Source organism: Bombina bombina, chromosome 2 (genome assembly GCF_027579735.1).
Source record: "Bombina bombina isolate aBomBom1 chromosome 2, aBomBom1.pri, whole genome shotgun sequence".
Lineage (NCBI taxonomy): Eukaryota > Metazoa > Chordata > Amphibia > Anura > Bombinatoridae > Bombina > Bombina bombina.
The window spans coordinates 603,007,850-603,032,032 of NC_069500.1; the positions used below are offsets into that span (position 1 = coordinate 603,007,850).

A 24,183-nucleotide genomic window follows, 5' to 3' on the forward strand; every position below is an offset into this window, starting at 1 on the left:
TTCAGTTCAATCATAAATAGCTAAGCCTAATACAAAAGTTGCACTTTACCTCAGCATTCTATAATATAAAACCAAACAAACTTTCTTGGCTCATTATTCCTCCTATAAAATGTAACCATCTTTTCTTTTTCTCCTATGCTACGTAATTGTGATTATTTTCTTATAGTGCCTGGGCCCTGTGATCCAGAAGACTTAATCGATGGCATCATTTTTGCTGCCAATTATCTTGGTTCCACACAGCTGCTATCTGACAAGACCCCCTCTAAAAATGTACGCATGATGCAAGCGCAGGAAGCTGTCAGTAGAATTAAGGTGAGCGGTTTTAACTGATACATCTTTGTGACTGTCCTAAAGATCAGTGAGTTGCAGGGCTTTTTGTACCATATTTTTGTGACACCCCAATAATCTGCTGTACAATTTTATAATGTCACTGAGCAAAATGGGGGGGGGTGTTGCTCGGGCTCCAGATAAGTGAGCTGCCCACTGCATCCCTGGATAATGTGTTTATTCTTTAGCCACTAAGTATCTTGGGTGATGACTGTAAATGTTTAGGTGGGTCATTCTCTCAATTCCGCATTCATATTCTATCATAAGTTGTCTTCATGATGTTAATTTCATGTTTCATTGAACAGTTTATTTTATTTTCATCTTGGAGATCATAGCAAGTACGTTGTTGTGAATTTTAGGGGCTCTGCATTGCCACCTAAAATATTATTTTCCATTTTTTTTAGAAAAAAATAACACACAAAATATTTTTGCTATATTATAGGTGTCCCAGCTCATTGTGCAATTTAAAAGAGATTGTTACATAGCAAAATTATATATTTTTATCTATTAAAGGGACATGAAACACAAAAAAATAAAATATAGAGCAAGGGAAAACAACTTTCCAATTTACTCCTATTATCAAATCTGCGTCATTCTCTTAGTATCATGTGTTGAAGAATATACCTAGGTAGGCTTAGGGGTGTACATGTGTCTACAGCAATATATGGCAACAGATTTGCAGCATTGATTTTAACGGTATATATTGTGCAACCACTGGTACAATTTAGTGCTTAAAATTGTATAACAATGTTAAAGCATTGTTGCAAAATTGCTGCCATATTGTGCTACAGATGTGTACACTTTTAAGCCTACCTAGGTATGCTTTTCAACAAAGGATACCAGGAGAATGTGTAAGCTAATCGAAGTAAATTGGAAATGTATTGTAAATGTAAAATAAAATTTTGAGTTTCCTGTCGGACAAGAAAGTCATAGTTAAGCTTTCATGACTCAGAGCATGCAATTTTCCATTTTACTTCTATTTTCTAATTTGCTTTCTTGGTATCCTTTGTTGAAAATCATACCTAGGTATTATAAGGAGCAGCAATACCCTAGTGGCGGGTAGCTGCTTATTGGGTTTACTGCACATTTATGCCTCTTGTCATTGGCTCGTCTGATGTCTTCAGCTAGCTCTCAGTAGTTTATTGCTGCTCTCTCAACAAAGGATACTAAGAGAAGCAAGCACAAAGTTATTTAAAGTTGTATGTCTATGTCATTCATGAAAGAGAATTTGTATTTCATGTCCTTTTATTGTAGCGACATAACAATAAGATCTAAAGGTATCTGTATCTCCATTTAGCAAGTTTATAAATGGGGGATTGTTCCTGTAAATTATGTTACAATCTGTCAGACCTGTAAGAAGAATCTACCTATGAGTGTCTTTCACTGCTTATGTGCAGTCTCTGTAAATCACTATCTAACCATATTCCTATCTTTGTTTATTTCATGCCAAGCAGATGGCCCAGAAATTAGCCAAAAGCAGGAAGAAGGTGCAGTACAATTTCATCAGTTTGATGTTATGCTTTTGTTCTTTTTTATTCTTTGTTTGCTTTCCCCTTTTCTTTTTTTATTTACTTTACTTCACATTTTCTGCATCCAGCAAACTTCTATACTTTAAGAAAGAGACTTTTCTCAGTTAAAATTAGCATTACCTTTTTTATCACTGATCATAAAGTCATTTCATTTTACCATATTTCAACTGATGTCAGAGGTAGATCAAATTTTCAGCTTGAATAGTGTCCTCTCTTTGGTTAATTTGATACTAAACCCAATTTTTTTTATTTCATGATTCAGATAGAGCATGCAATTTTAAGCAACTTTCTAATTTACTCCTATTATCAATTTTTCTTTGTTCTCTTAGTATCTTTATTGAAAAGCAGGAATTAAAGCTTAGGAGCCGGTTCAGCACCTGGGTACCGCTTGCTGATTGGTGGCTAAATGTAGCTATCCAGTGTGCTAAACCAAAAATGGTCCGGCTCCTAAGCTTTAATTCCTGTTTTTTCAAATAACGATACCAAGAGAATGAAGAAAAATTGATAATAGGAATAAATTTGAAAGTTGCTTAAAATTGCATGCTCTATCTGAACCATAAAATAAAAAAAAATTGGGTTTAGTATCCCTTTAATTTACGGGAGGTACAAACTAGAAACCACATCTGGGTGTCATGTTTTTAGTATCTGTATCATAGTGCAACTAACAAATGAACAGAATCCTTGTCATTTATGTATGTTACACATATTTTGTAAACACATACCTTTGGATTTCAACAAATGTTTTGAAATTGCTGGATGCAAGAAAAAAAAAATCAAATAGTATTTTTTTTTTTTTTTAATTATTCAGGTCTGTACATACTTGATGCAAGTTTGTTTTTGTACAACTGTGCATGTTTGTGCATACAATACAAGCTCATTTATGTGTACAGATTGTAAAAATAAATATTATATTGCACTTATATTTATTTTCTAAATATACAAATCATTTATATTGATTTTGAAGTGCTTTGTGTGTGCAAATCTGTTATATGTTTATTTGTTTTATTGCGAGCTGAGGAAAACCTTGTTACCAAACCAAAAGCATATTGTGCATTTAAAGGACTGTAACAGTGAAAAAATTATATGCTCATATTAGCATGTAATTTAAACACTATAATGGCCCTTTAAATTTTTTATTAATTTTTACGTTGTGAATCGAACGGGTGTTAATTCAAGCAATTTATACCAGTATAAAAAGTTCAGAAAGTCCAAACTTATTTTGAATACATTTTTTAGCAGAAACTACAGGAAGGGGTTATGGCACAAAAGTAAAAACATAAACATTTATAAGCCCCTTCACTACCGGGACTTTCAGAGAAAAACTTAGCCTAAAATACCGGAGAATTTTTGCTATCACTCCATTTAAACAGAAATAGAGCCTTGTTTTTTTTTTTATTTACCTGTCAAAACTATATATATATTTAAGTAGACAACCCAAGGTATTTATCTAGGCCCATTTTGCCACCATTTCACCGCCAATTGCGTTCATGTATAAAAAAAATCATTAACTTTTTCACAAACTTTGGGTTTCTCACTGAATTTTTTTTACATAAAGCTTGTGCAATCATGGCACAAATGGTTGTAAAAGCTTCTCTGGGATTCCCTTTGTTCAGAAATAGCAGATATATATGGCTTTGCCATTGCTTTCTGGTACTTAGAAGGCCACTACTAGCAGCTGTGCACCACACTTCTATTATTCTCAGCGGTGAAGGGGTTAATTGTGAAATGGAAAAATGTAAGGCCTTTTTTTTTTATATATGTTTTAATATTTTCTGCAGTGTAGGATCCCACCTAACCCTCCAACTTCCCTGATCCCTGCCAAACAGCTCTCTAAACCTCCCCTCTCTAACTAGTGCCGCCATCTATAAAACCCGTTTTTTTAATGTATTTTTTTTTTTTTATTTGAATTTTTTTCTGTAGTGTTGTGGTTCTACCCCCTCGCAACTGCAAGTTAGGGACCCCCCACTCCACCTTTTTCTGTAGCATAGCACCCCTTCCTTCTCTCTTCCCTAATTTAATTTTTTTCCCCTGCAGTTTAGGGCCCCCCACTACCTCCCTCTCCCTCCCCCCTCTACTGGTGGGCAGCCCACCCGCTTCCTGGACTCCATCCCACACCTCCCACCGGCACCAGCAGATGATCGTGTCACTGTGTGTAATGATCTGGCATCTGCCCTCATAAGCAAAGTACAGAACAACGTATATATACTTCCAAATGGGTTAAGGGGTTAATAAATTCTCTACCAGTATTGATGGCAGGATTTATTTTAGAAGAAAAAAAAGAAATAGCAGTCTAATATTTTTTTACAGTGTTTTATGGGTTATCTGTTGTGTATTAAAGGGATATGAAACCCAAACTTTTTCTTTCATGATTTAGATAGAAGATACAATTTTAAACAACATTCCAATTTACTTATTATCTAATGTGCTTCATTCTCTTAGTATCCTTTGCATTCTCATGGTATCCTTTGTTGAAGAAACAGCAATGCACTACTGGAAGCTAGTTGAACGAATAACATCAGGCATATATGGGCAGCCACCAAACAGCAGCTCTAATCGGTAGCTCCTGAGCCTACCTAGGTAACCTTTTTAACAAAGGATACAAAGAGAACAGAACAAATTAGATAATGGAAGTAAATTGAAAAGTTGATTAAAATCACATGCTCTAAGTCATGAAAGAATTGGGTTTATTATCACTTTTACTAAAAATGGTGTCAGTAAATGGCTTATACTTCTTAAAAAAATACTAGTATGTTAACATGAAAATACAAATGATAAATGTTTGCACAGCAGGTAAAAAATGAGGAATCTGTGGTTTTCATTCATTTTGTATCTTACATTTTTGTACAACAAATATTGTCATAGCAGCAAGTCTGTATATTACTTGTGGAGTATGACAGCTCTGTTGGCTTATTATGTTGTTTGTGTGTGTAGGCCGCTGAAGGAGAAGCCCAGCCCATGACAGAAGTGGACCTCTTTATTTCTACCCAGAGAATAAAAGTGCTGAATGCTGACACACAGGTACACGCAATGACTTTATTTCCTTTTCACCATCCGTTCAAAGACAAAACAACTATGCCCTTTGTTTTTAATATGTAGCTTGTCAGTGACATTACTTTGAAGTTGTAGTTACTGAACAAGTTCTTGTAAGATGAGAAGCAACTGGGTTATTACATTCCGTGCCCTCTTTGATTGTATTATTATGGTTCAATAATTATATGTTTTTATGTATTTTATCCACCCTTGCTACTGTTTTTTGAAACACTGGGAAAGTGTTAGAAGATTCATGGGAATTACGTTAGTTGTGTTGTGGGCTTTTGTTAGTGTGTACTTAAAGGGACAGTATACTGTATAACTGTTAAACTCTTTGAGATGTTAATACAAAATGATAAATATTTTCAATGAAAAACTTTGTATTGGTATTGTTCTTTGAGACCCCAACCCATAAAAGTTGGTTAAGTTTGCAGGAAAATCAGATCTCCTTATTTTATCACTTTCTGGATACACCAATGCTTCCTTGTCTCTGCCTGTATACCAAATCCCAATACTGTGAAAATTATTTGTAAATCAACATTTTATTACTTATCTCTCATAACCCCCCTTCCTGAGAGTATCATTTCTTCTGCTCGTTATGTTTACACAGCTTTTATAAAGACTATATGTAATTATATAAACTTTCAGTATTGGTAGAGATACCACAGGCAATTTCAAATACTAATGTCAAAGTAAAGGAGCTATTTGTACACAATTTAATACACTCCAGCAGGTAAAATGAATAATTGGTAACAAATGAATGTGAAGAAAATGTAGGGTAAGGAGTCCCTTTAATATCTCCTAATGGCTTGTCTATGCACTAACACATTATGGGCACTAACCGTTTGTTTTAGTTCCTGCATTTAATAAAAAGTGTAATTTGGATAGTCACACTGTAGTGTATTGAATGAGAACTATGTAAGCTTTTATTCCCCTAGATTGTTAAAGGGACATAATACTCATATGCTAAATCACTTGAAACTGATGCAGTATAACTGTAAAAAGCTGACAGGAAAATATCACCTGAGCATCTCTATGTAAAAAAGGAAGATATTTTACCTCACAATTTCCTCAGCTCTGCAGAGTAAGTTCTGTGTAAAAAAGGTATACTCAGCTGAAGGTAAATTTTTTTTTTAAAAATTAAGAAATAAACAGCAGCCAATCCGTATCAACAGTGCTGAGGTCATGAACTCTTTTACTGTGATCGCATGAGATTTCACTTAACTGTCATGAGATTTAATTGTAAACTTCCTTAAAGGGACACTGTACCCAAATTTTTTCTTTTGTAATTCAGAAAGAGCATGCAATTTTAAGCAACTTAAAAATGGGCCGGCATCTAAACTTACATTCTTGCATTTCAAATAAAGATACCAAGAGAATGAAGAAAATTTGATAATAGGAGTAAATTAGAAAGTTGCTTAAAATTTCATGCTCTATCTGAATCACAAAAGAAAATTTTTGGGTACAGTGTCCCTTTAAGCTGAATAGGGAAATAAGATGAGAGTGCGCGTAAGCTCGCTCCTTCTGCTGTCCCGGGACAGACATACTAATTTGTTGCTTAGAAGTCCTTTACAATGGGATGTGGCTACTGAGAAACTTTTGAGGTAAAATATCTTTCTTTTTTACATAGATATGTTCAGGTGATATTTTCTAGTCAGCTTTTTACAGCTATACTGCACCACTTTCAAGTGTTTAAACATTTGGGTATTATGGCCCTTTAAATAAGCGTAGATCATCATTCTGGCTACTCTAGCTGCACTTTGTTTTGTCTTTGCTAAAGGATAACGGTACCTAAGTAAGAAGATGCTACAATATTGTGGAAACTTAATATAAGATTCCAATTGTATCACCTCCAGTTTGTTACAGGTGACAAATGTATAATGTAGATAATTAAAAGTTACTATTACTTATACATTTCCCACCACTCTGCCAAGTAAGTGCCAGTTTTATTATTTAATGTGCCCATATTCAAATACATAACACGCAGGTCCCGGAAGCATAGTGAGGTGACCAGATATTGTACCTGAAAAAAATTGCTTGCTAAGTTTAACACAAGCAAGACCTATTGATAGTATTCAAAGGCATAATAAATCCTGAAGGAGTATTATGGTCTGGAATGTTAGTGATTTTGTAAAATAATCATTTATATTTTGTATACACGTTTGTTTTTAATTTCTTTTCCACCATATTAAAATTTAGGGTTCTAGTTTGAGAACACTCATATTTGTTACATTGTTTGTGTGTGTGTATATATATATATATATATATATATATATATATATATATATATATATATATATAGTGTAAGTTAACCTGTAACACACTGATATGATATTGCAGTGTTATATGTGTCGGACATGTTACTGTTGACATTTCCCTAGTAAAGTCATGTTGTTGAGAAAATAAAAACTTTTGTGATTATCATTGATTTTTTTTCTTTATAAATCTGTCCTTTTTATGTTAGTCAAGAGTTCCTTCTAACAGCTGTTAGATAAAGAGGTTTAATATCTGAGGAAGAGTCATTTTCTGGGCATTTATGTGTCTGCTCATTATAAATATAGACTTCGAGCTCTAGTCCTTCTTTCATAAGAGACAACCAAGGTCAGGTCTTGTATGCCGATTCCTCTTTTCCTATAGGCAAATCACAGCTAGTGCTATTCATTATACACACTGGGTTTTTGGATGCCTTATAGCTACTTTGAGAGGCATTGTCATTTTGACATTGGCCACAGGAAAGCAAAAAACTGGAAAGAAAATGTTTCAGTTCAATTCCACATCTAGCAAGACTTTACATGTCTGTGTCGTCCAATGAAATGTCTGCTTATTTTGTCTTTATTCGCAATATGATTTCTTTTTCACCACAGGAGACGATGATGGATCATCCTCTGAGGACCATCTCTTACATTGCGGATATTGGGAATATCGTGGTCCTCATGGCTCGCCGACGCATGCCTCGCTCCAATTCGCAGGACAGTGTAGAGGCGTCTCACCCATCCCAAGATGGCAAAAGACAGTACAAGATGATCTGCCATGTCTTTGAATCTGAAGATGTAAGTAGCACTAAAATCATTACAATTGCTACACTATGAGAAATTTGCTACATTTTGGCATACCTGGACAGGGGTGATTTATAGACCAGTTCTAAACAAAATAAAGCATTCTGTGCTTTTAGAATGGGAATGGAAGATTTTTTAGACACTAAATTAAAGGGACATTAAATACCTCAATATTTTAATATAAACTGTTTAGTTACATGTAGTAAAACAACTTTGCAAAATACTTTAATTTTTATTTTGTTCTCCTTTTCTTGTAATTTATTTCTGAATATTATTGACTTTCATAATCATGTTAAACATGGAAGTGCAGACACAGCTATATTCCACACAGTCATTGGTTGCACACTCTAGTAAGCCATTTATAACTATTCCTAATTGGCCTCAGCAGAAAAGGTAATCTAGGTTACAAAATTGTGTCACCCACTGATTTATTAATAGTAGAACACACAGGTAGCACACAAAAAAATAGGTAACAGATACCTTTTTAATACAGAGAGCAACGTTTTGGGGCTCCTGCACCTTTATCAAGCTTTGGATATTGAAGTGAAGTCCTTTGCGTGTTATACCCACTGATTTATTGACATTAACATTACCTTTTTTTAATATTTAAACAGCTAATATATTTTTTAAATATCCATATACAAATTATTCTCAGGTTAATCTTTGTTCTGAATACATTATTCAAACAATGATTTATTTAGTGTTTACTGTCCCTTTTTAAAAGTTTATTTGGACACATCTGAGCATTCATAATACAGTGGTCTCATCACACCTGTTAATTCTCTAAACTTGTAAGATCAGCAGTATTTATCAACCCAAAATACATCTAAAAACAAAAAATAAACTTCCATTCTAAAAGTAAGATTTCCCATGTGTTAACATCAGAGAGCATATAACAGTGTATAGTGATGCCATTGTAAAATCAAATGGGCTTTCTAGATTCAGGCAGGTGCTTTATTTTTAGTACAAAGTATTTCACGTCTTGCCACTATGTTATGCGCTTAATATATGAGAGGAAGATGAGATGCCAGGTTGAAAAATGTAGTATCTTCTCCCCTCCTTTTTAGAAAAGTATTTCGATTCAAGATGGCACTGCCTTTAAAAAAAAAAAAAAAGAATATTGTTGTTATTGTTATCTGTGAAGGACTGCGCATTCCATAGTGCTAAGTACAAGCATCAAGTACATTCACACCACTATGTTATCATAAACCTTTGCATAATAATTACTGAAACATTAGGGGGATAAACACAGTCTAGAGAATACTTAAATGTTTATAAAAGTACAAAAATAATGCCCTAATGGAGCTAGCTGAAAACATCTGGTGAGTCAATGACAAGAGACAAATATCACCAGCTATCTCACAGTAGTTGATTAAGTACATATTCTTTTTCAACAAAGGTGAAGTTTGTAAATAGAAATTAATTTAAAAGTGTCCTTAAAATACATGCTCTATCTGAATCATGCAGATTTAATTTTGACTTTCTATCCCTTAAAGGGACAGTAAACACCTTGTAATTACAAGACATATCTGTTATGTTATAGAATAACATATCAGCCAGGTCTTCACGATTTTAAAACACATTAACATCCTTTTTACTGCAATTATTTATCAGTAGCCAATCTCCACCTACCATTTGCCTTATTTGGAACAGCCAATCTGGGCTTCAGTCAGCAGATGACAAGGCTAGGCCTGTTTATAGTATAGAGTGCACTGTTTAGCAGTTGTTATCTCATAAAGTCAGTTAGGTATAGATATGTAGCAGAGTTAGCCTTGATAATTTAGCAGGGTTCCGTTTTAAGTTCCAAGAAAAAATTGTTTCATTATACGTAGCTAAACATTTCATATTCAATTCTCAAGGTGTAAACTGTTCCTTTTAAAGAAGAGACCCATTAAAATGTGGATACATTTGTGAAGCAAAAATGTTAACGGTCTCCATCCCTCTTTGTAAAAGGTTTAATAAAATCAGTGTGTGAGATATCCATATTGTAATGAAGCAGATTTCAGAACTTATGATGGGTCCCCACAGTGTCAAAATGCACCCCCGCTCCTTTTACCTCTTTGCCTTGCTTGTTTCTCCCTGTGGGTCCCCACAATGTGAGCATGCCTCGTTAGAAGTAAGCACCGAGAGACTCATTAGCGTTTACCTGCTCTCAAGGGTTTAATTACTGTCTTACAGGCTGCCAGTTGGTTAACCAGTGTGCTCTGTGTGTTACTGGCTGCAGTTCTCTTTTAGCAGCAATAAAGGGTTTATTTATTTTATTATGTGCTCCTAGCTTTGAAATATATTTGTCAAGCCCTGATGTGATCTAAAAAGTAATTTAGGACGGGAAAGCAATGTGGCCCCCTCTGCCTTATTTTGGACAAACCTGCACTAGTGGCTCTAAACACTGACTGAGTATAACCAGTCTTCATTATTAGTCTCTTTATAGTTTCTGGGTAGTTTCCCAATGTAAAGTACCTATGTGATTTGCTGCTATTTCACCTTGCTGTTTTTACATGTTTTCATTCATATTGCATGAGACATCAATAGAATCATAAAGCGCAGATAATGTTCTAGGGTATTCATAGCCCAGATAGATTCTGGCTGACCTTGCCACAAGGTCATACATTGCCACTGACTGCTTGCGGTCTGCTTGCAGGCAGCTCATGAAGAGAAGACAGATGCTAATTAGGTTACATTTTATTAGCAACAGTGTTATTGTGCTGGAACTCTGGGCATCAATATTAATTTTTTATTAAAAACTTGAAAAGAAACACCATTTTGATAGAAACTATATTTATGGGTTTACATATTTGATTTGCCTTTTCATATATATTATTATTATTCTATTATAATTTTATATGAACACTTCAGTAAATTGTTTTAAACATGCAGAACAGTTACACCATTATCTTTATAGTAAAATAAAAACATATATAGTATGGCTTCTTTCCCTTTCTACATGGCAATAAACAACTCATCTATAAGAAAAACAGTTTAATTGTACTGGAATTCCTATTTTTTGTCATTTTATTTACATCATAAGGATAAAGATATATTTTTTAGGTTAAAAAATCGCTAAGCTGGGAGCCCAAGATGACATCATTGGTGATGTGCTTAATGACCTCATCAGTGGCTCCTGGCAGAAAATATAAGATTGGTGCACAAGTAGCTGCAGCTGCATTGTTTGGGGATCAAAATGTTATGTTATTGCACTTCATTCAGAAAAAAAATAATGATGGGACATTCATTATAGAGCAATTAAAAACAAAAAACATCCTTCATAGTTCACAAAAGACTCTGTGTACTGTGCACTTTCTCTCTGTGTATGTCTTGGTCATTCTGCTCTTTTGCCCTTCTCTCAAATAATACAGGCACAACTAATCGCTCAGTCCATAGGCCAGGCATTTAGTGTTGCATACCAAGAATTCCTCAGAGCAAATGGCATTAACCCAGAAGATCTGAGCCAAAAGGAATACAGCGACTTACTCAACACTCAGGACATGTATAATGATGATCTTATCCATTTCTCAAAGTCTGAGAACTGTAAAGATGTGAGTATTCTATTTAATTTCTGTTATCTTTGGGATTACAAATAATATTTAAGTTCTATCATATTTTTATGATGGGTCTAAAACTATGTGCCCCATAACAAAAAGCTTTAGCCCATCTCCTTCCTGCCATTTTGTAACAATTATGGTTATGATAAGAGGACTACTTATTGAAGAATATGTATAGCAGGACCATTATAAAATGTAATCTACCATAAAGTTATGCAACCTGTAGTTATATAACATTGCAGTAACTATGTACACACAAGGCTGGAGAAATAACAGGGCAGGAGCAGGCCCAAATTCATTCAATTCAAGGTTCAAAACAAGACAGGCTAATGAACAAGGTTGTATTTCTCACTAATAATAAAGTAATGGCTTGCTCAAGAGTGGATTAATTGTGGACAAGAAGTACCTTCTAATACCGGTTCTTAGGTCAAAAAACATAATTTATGTAAGAACTTACCTGATAAATTCATTTCTTTCATATTAGCAAGAGTCCATGAGCTAGTGACGTATGGGATATACATTCCTACCAGGAGGGGCAAAGTTTCCCAAACCTCAAAATGCCTATAAATACACCCCTCACCACACCCACAATTCAGTTTAACGAATAGCCAAGAAGTGGGGTGATAAGAAAAAAGTGCGAAAGCATATAAAATAAGGAATTGGAATAATTGTGCTTTATACAAAAAAATCATAACCACCACAAAAAAGGGCGGGCCTCATGGACTCTTGCTAATATGAAAGAAATGAATTTATCAGGTAAGTTCTTACATAAATTATGTTTTCTTTCATGTAATTAGCAAGAGTCCATGAGCTAGTGACGTATGGGATAATGATTACCCAAGATGTGGATCTTTCCACGCAAGAGTCACTAGAGAGGGAGGGATAAAATAAAGACAGCCAATTCCTGCTGAAAATAATCCACACCCAAAATAAAGTTTAATGAAAAACAAACAGAAGATTCAAACTGAAACCGCTGCCTGAAGTACTTTTCTACCAAAAACTGCTTCAGAAGAAGAAAATACATCAAAATGGTAGAATTTAGTAAAAGTATGCAAAGAGGACCAAGTTGCTGCTTTGCAGATCTGGTCAACCGAAGCTTCATTCCTAAACGCCCAGGAAGTAGATACTGTCCTAGTAGAATGAGCTGTAATTCTCTGAGGCGGAATTTTACCCGACTCAACATAGGCAAGATGAATTAAAGATTTCAACCAAGATGCCAAAGAAATGGCAGAAGCTTTCTGGCCTTTTCTAGAACCGGAAAAGATAACAAATAGACTAGAAGTCTTACGGAAAGATTTCGTAGCTTCAACATAATATTTCAAAGCTCTAACAACATCCAAAGAATGCAACGATTTCTCCTTAGAATTCTTAGGATTAGGACATAATGAAGGAACCACAATTTCTCTACTAATGTTGTTGGAATTCACAACTTTAGGTAAAAATTCAAAAGAAGTTCGCAACACCGCCTTATCCTGATGAAAAATCAGAAAAGGAGACTCACAAGAAAGAGCAGATAATTCAGAAACTCTTCTGGCAGAAGAGATGGCCAAAAGGAACAAAACTTTCCAAGAAAGTAATTTAATGTCCAATGAATGCATAGGTTCAAACGGAGGAGCTTGAAGAGCTCCCAGAACCAAATTCAAACTCCAAGGAGGAGAAATTGACTTAATGACAGGTTTTATACGAACCAAAGCTTGTACAAAACAATGAATATCAGGAAGAATAGCTATCTTTCTGTGAAAAAGAACAGAAAGAGCAGAGATTTGTCCTTTCAAAGAACTTGCGGACAAACCCTTATCTAAACCATCCTGAAGAAACTGTAAAATTCTCGGTATTCTAAAAGAATGCCAAGAAAAATGATGAGAAAGACACCAAGAAATATAAGTCTTCCAGACTCTATAATATATCTCTCGAGATACAGATTTACGAGCCTGTAACATAGTATTAATCACGGAGTCAGAGAAACCTCTTTGACCAAGAATCAAGCGTTCAATCTCCATACCTTTAAATTTAAGGATTTCAGATCCTGATGGAAAAAAGGACCTTGTGACAGAAGGTCTGGTCTTAACGGAAGAGTCCACGGTTGGCAAGAGGCCATCCGGACAAGATCCGCATACCAAAACCTGTGAGGCCATACTGGAGCTACCAGCAGAACAAACGAGCATTCCTTCAGAATCTTGGAGATCACTCTTGGAAGAAGAACTAGAGGCGGAAAGATATAGGCAGGATGATACTTCCAAGGAAGTGATAATGCATCCACTGCCTCCGCCTGAGGATCCCGGGATCTGGACAGATACCTGGGAAGTTTCTTGTTTAGATGGGACGCCATCAGATCTATTTCTGGAAGTTCCCACATTTGAACAATCTGAAGAAATACCTCTGGGTGAAGAGACCATTCGCCCGGATGCAACGTTTGGCGACTTAGATAATCCGCTTCCCAATTGTCTACACCTGGGATATGAACCGCAGAGATTAGACAGGAGCTGAATTCCGCCCAAACCAAAATTCGAGATACTTCTTTCATAGCCAGAGGACTGTGAGTCCCTCCTTGATGATTGATGTATGCCACAGTTGTGACATTGTCTGTCTGAAAACAAATGAACGATTCTCTCTTCAGAAGAGGCCAAAACTGAAGAGCTCTGAAAATTGCACGGAGTTCCAAGATATTGATAGGTAATCTCACCTCCTGAGATTCCCAAACTCCCTGTGCCGTCAGAGATCCCCACACAGCTCCCCAACCCGTGAGACTTGCATCTGTTGAAATTACAGTCCAGGTCGGAAGCACAAAAGAAGCCCCCTGAATTAAACGATGGTGATCTGTCCACCATGTTAGAGAGTGCCGAACAATCGGTTTTAAAGATATTGTTTGAGATATCTTCGTGTAATCCTTGCACCATTGCTTCAGCATACAGAGCTGAAGAGGTCGCATGTGAAAACGAGCAAAGGGGATCGCGTCCGATGCAGCAGTCATAAGACCTAGAATTTCCATGCATAAGGCTACCGAAGGGAATGATTGTGACTGAAGGTTTCGACAAGCTGCACTCAATTTTAGACGTCTCTTGTCTGTTAAAGACAGAGTCATGGACACTGAATCCATCTGGAAACCCAGAAAGGTTACCCTTGTCTGAGGAATCAAAGAACTTTTTGGTAAATTGATCCTCCAACCATGATCTTGAAGAAACAACACAAGTCGATTCGTATGAGATTCTGCTAAATGTAAAGACTGAGCAAGTACCAAGATATCGTCCAAATAAGGAAATACCACAATACCCTGTTCTCTGATTACAGACAGAAGGGCACCGAGAACCTTTGTAAAAATTCTTGGAGCTGTAGCTAGGCCAAACGGCAGAGCCACAAACTGGTAATGCTTGTCCAGAAAAGAGAATCTCAGGAACTGAAAATGATCTGGATGAATCGGAATATGCAGATATGCATCCTGTAAATCTATTGTGGACATATAATTGCCTTGCAGAACAAAAGGCAAGATAGTCCTTATAGTTACCATTTTGAACGTTGGTATCCTTACATAACGATTCAATATTTTTAGATCCAGAACTGGTCTGAAGGAATTCTCCTTCTTTGGTACAATGAAGAGATTTGAATAAAATCCCATCCCCTGTTCCTGAACTGGAACTGGCATAATTACTCCAGTCAACTCTAGATCTGAAACACATTTCAGAAATGCTTGAGCTTTTACTGGATTTACTGGGACACGGGAAAGAAAAAATCTCTTTGCAGGAGGTCTTATCTTGAAACCAATTCTGTACCCTTCTGAAACAATGTTCTGAATCCAAAGATTGTGAACAGAATTGATCCAAATTTCCTTGAAAAAACGTAACCTGCCCCCTACCAGCTGAGCTGGAATGAGGGCCGCACCTTCATGTGGACTTAGAAGCAGGCTTTGCCTTTCTAGCTGGCTTGGATTTATTCCAGACTGGAGATGGTTTCCAAACTGAAACTGCTCCTGAGGATGAAGGATCAGGCTTTTGTTCTTTGTTGAAACGAAAGGAACGAAAACGATTATTAGCTCTGCTTTTACCTTTAGATTTTTTATCCTGTGGTAAAAAAGTTCCTTTCCCACCAGTAACAGTTGAAATGATGGAATCCAACTGAGAACCAAATAATTTGTTACCCTGGAAAGAAATAGAAAGTAAAGTTGATTTAGAAGCCATATCAGCATTCCAAGTTTTAAGCCATAAAGCTCTTCTAGCTAAAATAGCTAGAGACATAAACCTGACATCAACTCTGATAATATCAAAAATGGCATCACAGATAAAATTATTAGCATGCTGAAGAAGAATAATAATGTCATGAGAATCACGATGTGTTACTTGTTGCGCTAAAGTTTCCAACCAAAAAGTTGAAGCTGCAGCAACATCAGCCAAAGATATAGCAGGTCTAAGAAGATTACCTGAACACAGATAAGCTTTTCTTAGAAAGGACTCAATTTTCCTATCTAGAGGATCCTTAAACGAAGTACCATCTGACGTAGGAATAGTAGTACGTTTAGCAAGGGTAGAAATAGCCCCATCAACTTTAGGGATTTTGTCCCAAAATTCTAATCTGTCAGACGGCACAGGATATAAATGCTTAAAACGTTTAGAAGGAGTAAATGAATTACCCAATTTATCCCATTCTTTGGAAATTACTGCAGAAATAGCATTAGGAACAGGAAAAACTTCTGGAATAACCACAGGAGCTTTAAATACCTTATCTAAACGTTTAGAATTAGTATCAAGAGGACCAGAATCCTCTATTTCTAAAGCAATTAGAACTTCTTTAAGTAAAGAACGAATAAATTCCATTTTAAATAAATATGAAGATTTATCAGCATCAACCTCAGAGACAGAATCCTCTGAACCAGAGGAGTCATCAGAATCAGAATGATGATGTTCATTTAAAAATTCATCTGTAGGGAGAGAAGTTTTAAAAGATTTTTTACGTTTACTAGAAGGAGAAATAACAGACATAGCCTTCGTTATGGATTCAGAAACAAAATCTCTTATATTATCAGGAACATTCTGCACCTTAGATGTTGAGGGAACTGCAACAGGCAATGGTACTTTACTAAAGGAAATATTATCTGCTTTAACAAGTTTGTCATGACAATCAATACAAACAACAGCTGGAGAAATAGCTACCAAAAGTTTACAGCAGATACACTTAGCTTTGGTAGATTCAGCACTTGACAGCGATTTTCCTGTAGTATCTTCTGGCTCAGATGCAACGTGAGACATCTTGCAATATGTAAGAGAAAAAACAACATATAAAGCAAAATTGATCAAATTCCTTAAATGACAGTTTCAGGAATGGGAAAAAATGCCAAAGAACAAGCTTCTAGCAACCAGAAGCAATAAAAAATGAGACTTAAATAATGTGGAGACAAAAGCGACGCCCATATTTTTTCGCGCCAAATAAGACGCCCACATTATTTGGCGCCTAAATGCTTTTTGGCGCCAAAAATGACGCCACATCCGGAACGCCGACATTTTTGGCGCGAAATAACGTCAAAAAATGACGCAACTTCCGGCGACACGTATGACGCCGGAAACGGAAATAGAATTTTTGCGCCAAAAAAGTCCGCGCCAAGAATGACGCAATAAAATGAAGCATTTTCAGCCCCCGCGAGCCTAACAGCCCACAGGGAAAAAGTCAAATTTTAAGGTAAGAAAAAATGGTCAAATCAAAATGCATTATCCCAAATATGAAACTGACTGTCTGAAAATAAGGAAAGTTGAACATTCTGAGTCAAGGCAAATAAATGTTTGAATACATATATTTAGAACTTTATAAACAAAGTGCCTAACCATAGCTTGGAGTGTCACAGAAAATAAGACTTACTTACCCCAGGACACTCATCTACATATAGCAGATAGCCAAACCAGTACTGAAACGAGAATCAGCAGAGGTAATGGTATATATAAGAGTATATCGTCGATCTGAAAAGGGAGGTAAGAGATGAATCTCTACGACCGATAACAGAGAACCTATGAAATAGACCCCGTAGAAGGAGATCACTGCATTCAAATAGGCAATACTCTCCTCACATCCCTCTGACATTCACTGCACGCTGAGAGGAAAACCGGGCTCCAACTTGCTGCGGAGCGCATATCAACGTAGAATCTAGCACAAACTTACTTCACCACCTCCATCGGAGGCAAAGTTTGTAAAAACTGAATTGTGGGTGTGGTGAGGGGTGTATTTATAGGCATTTTGAGGTTTGGGAAACTTTGCCCCTCCTGGTAGGAATGTATATCCCATACGTCACTAGCTCATGGACTCTTGCTAATTACATGAAAGAAAGGATTAGTAAGTATAATATAATACAAGAACAAAGGAACCTATACGCAGTTCTCTTGCAATTTATTAGAAAAAGCATTAAACTTAAATGAGCTCAAAGGTAAAAAAAAATAGTTAATGATGTAAAGCAGATCAAAAAGACATATATAGAAATCCAGATTATCGTGTGGTGAGGTTCCTCCCCAAATAGAAAGCCCCATCTCTAGAAAAGTACAGCAATTGTTGCAGACAAAAGTCATATAATATTGGAAGTTAAAATTAAACACAGCACAATCTATCCGGTTTATGTATATTCTCTATTTTGTATACGGAGGTAGAGGGTCATGAATCCATAAATCAATATTAAAAAAGGGTAAGGATGAAAACTGAGGCTGCGTACATGAGATATTAATATGCCTCTATCATAGCAGGAAGCACTTATTTGGCGGTTATAGAATGCTAGTCTTATGCAGAATTGGAGACTGTGCCCTCTACGCTGATCACTCAGCCTTGTCGTACAGTGGAGATGGTGTTGTTTAAACCTGGTCACGCTCTACGCTGGTGATGTCTTTCAGCAGATACAGTAAGACTGCTAAGGGGCTCAACCTCTATCATAGCAGGATGGTAAACACTGATTGAATAATAAGAGATGCCCACCTTCTCCAAATGTCCACAAAGGTCCCTTTTGTAAGAAGCCTGGAAAAAGCGCAATCAGGTGAAACGTACTTAGGTGTTCAAGTGAGAGGATATCCCCACCTACTCTGTGCAGCAGCAACCTTAATTTAACTCTCAGCTACTCCAACCTTATAAAAAAAAAAAAAAGGTTGGTAAGAAATAGGATCCTTACAAAGAGGCCCTTGTGGACAGCTCTGGTGAGACTTCTTAGATAATCTCTCTAGCGCAGATAGCTTTAGATTATCAGGCCCTAAGTGTCCAGGCAGGGTATACAGAGGGCAAGGTCAGATCAAAATCCAGGTATAGTCAATGCCAAAGTAATAATTCAGAGTCCAGGCAAGTCACAGTGGGTCAAGACAAAGACGTCAAAATACAAGTTTAAACTAGGCCAAAAAATCAAATTGGTGGGTTTTCTTCAGAGAGCTAAAACAGGATTACTTCTCAAAGATGGACAAGAGGGAGTTATCAGCATGACCATTAAACTAAAACATTTCCACTCTTAATTGGCTGTATTCTGGCAAGCATTGCAGACACTTTTTTTCTGCATAGAAACAAAGAAGATTGTGACACCCACAATCATTTATAGTTTCTTGCTCAACTTGGATGACCTCCATGAGAGTTACCTGGATTTATAGAGTCTCATACAATATATATTGGAGCCCAACAGAGTGGTCATTCCCAAGATTTCTCAGGCATTGGGTTCTGTTTATAAATCGTCTATTTCTCATGCTTGTATGGCCTTGTTTGTTTTGAATAATTCAGGGATATAATAATTCAGCCATATTGAACAGATCTTGTATAAGTTGGCCATCTTAACTAAACAGTAAAGTCAACATTACACTTTTATGATTCAGATAGAGCATCTAATTGTAAACAACTTTCCATTTTACTCTTACTTATTTGCATTATTATCTTGGTATCCTTTGTTGAAAATCATACCTAGGTAGGCTTGTAAGCAGCAATGCACTAAAGGAAGCTAGCTGCTTATTTTTGGTTGTAAATATATGCCTCTTGTCAATGGCTCATCTGAGTTGTACAGCTACCTCCCTGTAGTGTATTGCTGCTTGTTCAACAAAGGATACCAAGAGAATGAGTCGAGTTGTAAAAAATTGTATGATCTGTCTGAACATGAGAAAAATTGGGTATTATGCCCTTTAAGTAATATATCTTGCTCATTTTAATTTATTACATTCTAAGTTTGTTTTCATTGTTTTCTATGGCCTGGAATTTTAGAGCAGATGTGGAATATCTAATTTTTTAGCTTGATTTCAATATCTCACTGGCTCCAACTACTTATGTATAAATATTGGTATTTGTCATTGTTCCCCTCTTCTTGAAATATTTAATAATGATGAATAATGTCGTTTGGTAAGAACAAGAAAGTATGTTATAGTTTTCCTTATGCAGAAAACTGGAATATGTTCTTGTACGTCTGCATATAGCTACTCTTATGTCAAATACCTGCTCTTTGTCAAACAGAATAAAACACACACTGATGTGCAAAACAACTACAGCCTTTATGTCTGTTATATATAGAAGAGGCTTTTATGCAAGTGTAACATTGTTTCTTCTGTTATGTGTGATCAGTCCACGGGTCATCATTACTTCTGGGATATAACTCCTCCCCAACAGGAAATGCAAGAGGATTCACCCAGCAGAGCTGTATATAGCTCCTCCCCTCTACGTCAGTCCCAGTCATTCTCTTGCACCCAACGACTAGATAGGATGTGTGAGAGGACTATGGTGATTATACTTAGTTTTTATGACTTCAATCAAAAGTTTGTTATTTTAAAATAGCACCGGAGCGTGTTATTACTTCTCTGGCAGAGTTTGAGGAAGAATCTGTCAGAGTTTTTTACTATGATTTTAACCGGAGTAGTTAAGATCATATTGCTGTTCTCGGCCATCTGAGGGAGGTAAAGGCTTCAGATCAGGGGACAGCGGGCAGATGAATCTGCATTGAGGTATGTAGCAGTTTTTATTTTCTGAATGGAATTGATGAGAAAATCCTGCCATACCGTTAAAATGACATGTATGTATACACTTCAGTATTCTGGGGATGGTATTTCACCGGAACTACTCTGTTAAAGGTCACTAATCCTTTTTAATAACTATTTATCATGTTAAACGTTTTTGCTGGAATGTAGAATCGTTTACATTGCTGAGGTACTGTGTGAATAATTATTTGGGCATTATTTTCCACTTGGCAGTTTTTTTTTTTGCTTTAATTGTGACAGTTTCGTTTCTCTTCACTGCTGTGTGGGAGAGGGAGGGGCCGTTTTTGGCGCTCTTTGCTACGCATCAAAAAAATACCAGTCAGTTACTTTTATATTTCCTGCATGATCCGGTTCATCTCTGATAGATCTCAGGGGTCTTCAAACTTCTTTGAAGGGAGGTAAATTCTCTCAGCAGAGCTGTGAGAACTCTTATAGTGACTGTGAATAAAAACGTTGCTTTGTATTTTTTATGTCAAATTTAATTATGTTATTTTACTAATGGGAACAAACTTTTGCTAAAAGTTTTGTTGTTTTAAAGTTTGATGCTATAACTGTTTTTCAGTTCATTATTTCAACTGTCATTTAATCGTTAGTACCTCTTTGAGGCACAGTACGTTTTTTTGCTAAAAAAGATTATAACCAAGTTGTAAGTTTTTTGCTAGTGTGTTAAACATGTCTGACTCAGAGGAAGATATCTGTGTCATTTGTTCCAGCCAAGGTGGAGCCCAATAGAAATTTATGTACTAACTGTATTGATGCTACTTTAAATAAAAGTCAATCTGTACAATGTGAACAAATTTCACCAAACAGCGAGGGGAGAGTTATGCCGACTAACTCGCCTCACGCGGCAGTACCTGCATCTCCCGCCCGGGAGGTGCGTGATATTTTGGCGCCTAGTACATCTGGGCGGCCATTACAGATAACATTACAAGATATGGCTACTGTTATGACTGAAGTTTTGTCTAAATTACCAGAACTAAGAGGCAAGCGTGATCACTCTGGGGTGAGAACAGAGTGCGCTGACAATGCTAGGGCCATGTCTGATACTGCGTCACAGCTCGCAGAGCATGAGGACGGAGAGCTTCATTCTGTGGGTGACGGTTCTGATCCAAATAGATTGGACTCAGATATTTCAAATTTTAAATTTAAATTGGAGAACCTCCGTGTATTACTAGGGGAGGTCTTAGCAGCTCTCAACGATTGTAACACCGTTGCAATACCAGAGAAACTGTGTAGGTTGGATAAATACTTTGCGGTACCGGCGAGTACTGACGTTTTTCCTATACCTAAGAGACTAACTGAAATTGTTACTAAGGAGTGGGATAGACCCGGTGTGCCGTTCTCACCCCCTCCAATATTTAGAAAGATGTTTCCAATAGACGCCACCACTCGGGACTTATGGCAAACGGTCCCCAAGGTGGAGGGAGCAGTTTCTACTTTAGCTAAGCGTACCACTATCCCGGTGGAGGATAGCTGTGCTTTCTCAGATCCAATGGATAAAAAATTAGAGGGTTACCTTAAGAAAATGTTTGTTCAACAAGGTTTTATATTACAACCCCTTGCATGTATCGCGCCGATTACGGCTGCGGCAGCATTTTGGATTGAGTCGCTTGAAGAGAACCTTAGTTCATCTACGCTAGACGACATTACGGACAGACTTAGAGTCCTTAAACTAGCTAATTCCTTCATTTCGGAGGCCGTAGTACATTTAACCAAACTTACGGCTAAGAACTCAGGATTCGCCATACAGGCACGTAGGGCGCTGTGGCTAAAATCCTGGTCAGCTGATGTTACTTCTAAGTCCAAATTACTTAATATACCTTTCAAGGGGCAGTCTTTATTTGGGCCCGGTTTGAAAGAGATTATCGCTGACATTACAGGAGGTAAGGGCCACGCCCTACCTCAAGACAAAGCCAAAGCTAAGGCTAGACAGTCTAATTTTCGTCCCTTTCGGAACTTCAAAACAGGAGCAGCATCAACCTCCACTGCACCAAAACAGGAAGGAGCTGTTGCTCGTTACAGGCAAGGCTGGAAGCCTAACCAGTCCTGGAACAAGAGCAAGCAGACCAGGAAACCTGCTGCTGCCCCTAAGACAGCATGAACCGAGAGCCCCCGATCCGGGACCGGATCTAGTGGGGGGCAGACTCTCTCTCTTCGCCCAGGCCTGGGCAAGAGATGTTCAGGATCCCTGGGCACTAGAGATCATATCTCAGGGATACCTTCTAGACTTCAAATTATCTCCCCCAAGAGGGAGATTTCATCTGTCAAGGTTGTCAACAAACCAGATAAAGAAAGAAGCATTTCTACGCTGCGTACAAGATCTGTTAATAATGGGAGTGATCCATCCGGTTCCGCGATCGGAACAAGGACAAGGGTTCTACTCAAACCTGTTTGTGGTTCCCAAAAAAGAGGGAACTTTCAGGCCAATCTTAGATTTAAAGATTCTAAACAAATTCCTAAGAGTTCCATCGTTCAAAATGGAAACTATTCGGACAATCTTACCCATGATCCAAGAGGGTCAGTACATGACCACTGTGGATTTAAAGGATGCTTACCTTCACATACCGATCCACAAAGATCATCACCGGTATCTAAGGTTTGCCTTCTTAGACAGGCACTACCAGTTTGTAGCTCTTCCATTCGGATTGGCTACGGCTCCAAGAATCTTCACAAAGGTTCTGGGTGCCCTTCTGGCGGTACTAAGACCGCGAGGGATTTCGGTAGCTCCATACCTAGACGACATTCTAATACAAGCTTCAAGCTTTCAAACTGCCAAGTCTCATACAGAGTTAGTTCTGGCATTTCTAAGGTCGCATGGATGGAAAGTGAACGAAAAGAAGAGTTCTCTTTTTCCTCTCACAAGAGTTCCATTCTTGGGGACTCTTATAGATTCTGTAGAAATGAAGATTTACCTGACAGAGGACAGGTTAACAAAGCTTCAAAATGCATGCCGTGTCCTTCATTCCATTCAACACCCGTCAGTAGCTCAATGCATGGAGGTGATCGGCTTAATGGTAGCGGCAATGGACATAGTACCTTTTGCACGCCTACACCTCAGACCTCTGCAATTATGCATGCTAAGTCAGTGGAATGGGGATTACTCAGATTTGTCCCCTACTCTGAATCTGAATCAAGAGACCAGAAATTCTCTTCTATGGTGGCTTCATCGGCCACACCTGTCCAGGGGGATGCCATTCAGCAGGCCAGACTGGACAATTGTAACAACAGACGCCAGCCTACTAGGTTGGGGCGCTGTCTGGAATTCTCTGAAGGCTCAGGGACTATGGAATCAGGAGGAGAGTCTCCTTCCAATAAACATTCTGGAATTGAGGGCAGTTCTCAATGCCCTTCTAGCTTGGCCCCAATTAACAACTCGGGGGTTCATCAGGTTTCAGTCGGACAACATCACGACTGTAGCTTACATCAACCATCAGGGAGGGACAAGAAGCTCCCTAGCAATGGTGGAAGTATCAAAGATAATTCGCTGGGCAGAGTCTCACTCTTGCCACCTGTCAGCAATCCACATCCCGGGAGTGGAGAACTGGGAGGCGGATTTCTTGAGTCGCCAGACTTTTCATCCGGGGGAGTGGGAACTTCATCCGGAGGTCTTTGCCCAAATACTTCAACGTTGGGGCAAACCAGAGATAGATCTCATGGCGTCTCGCCAGAACGCCAAACTTCCTCGCTACGGGTCCAGATCCAGGGATCCGGGAGCGGTTCTGATAGATGCTTTGACAGCACCTTGGAA

At 37.5% G+C, this 24,183-nt stretch overlaps 1 protein-coding gene across 3 annotated transcripts in view; it reads left to right on the forward strand.

The window, feature by feature from the left end:
* APBA1 (amyloid beta precursor protein binding family A member 1) overlaps positions 1-24,183 on the forward strand; it is a 458,099-nt gene that overhangs the window by 387,705 nt on the left and 46,211 nt on the right. For all 3 annotated transcript variants that reach the window (XR_008400662.1, XM_053702520.1, XM_053702519.1), the window contains exons 6-10: positions 167-312; positions 1,782-1,814; positions 4,788-4,874; positions 7,751-7,936; positions 11,299-11,478. Coding sequence is in view for 2 of the 3 variants with exons in the window: in XM_053702520.1 (XP_053558495.1) it covers positions 167-312; positions 1,782-1,814; positions 4,788-4,874; positions 7,751-7,936; positions 11,299-11,478 (632 nt within the window). In the remaining variant the exon portion in view is untranslated. The remainder of the gene's footprint in view (positions 1-166; positions 313-1,781; positions 1,815-4,787; positions 4,875-7,750; positions 7,937-11,298; positions 11,479-24,183) is intronic.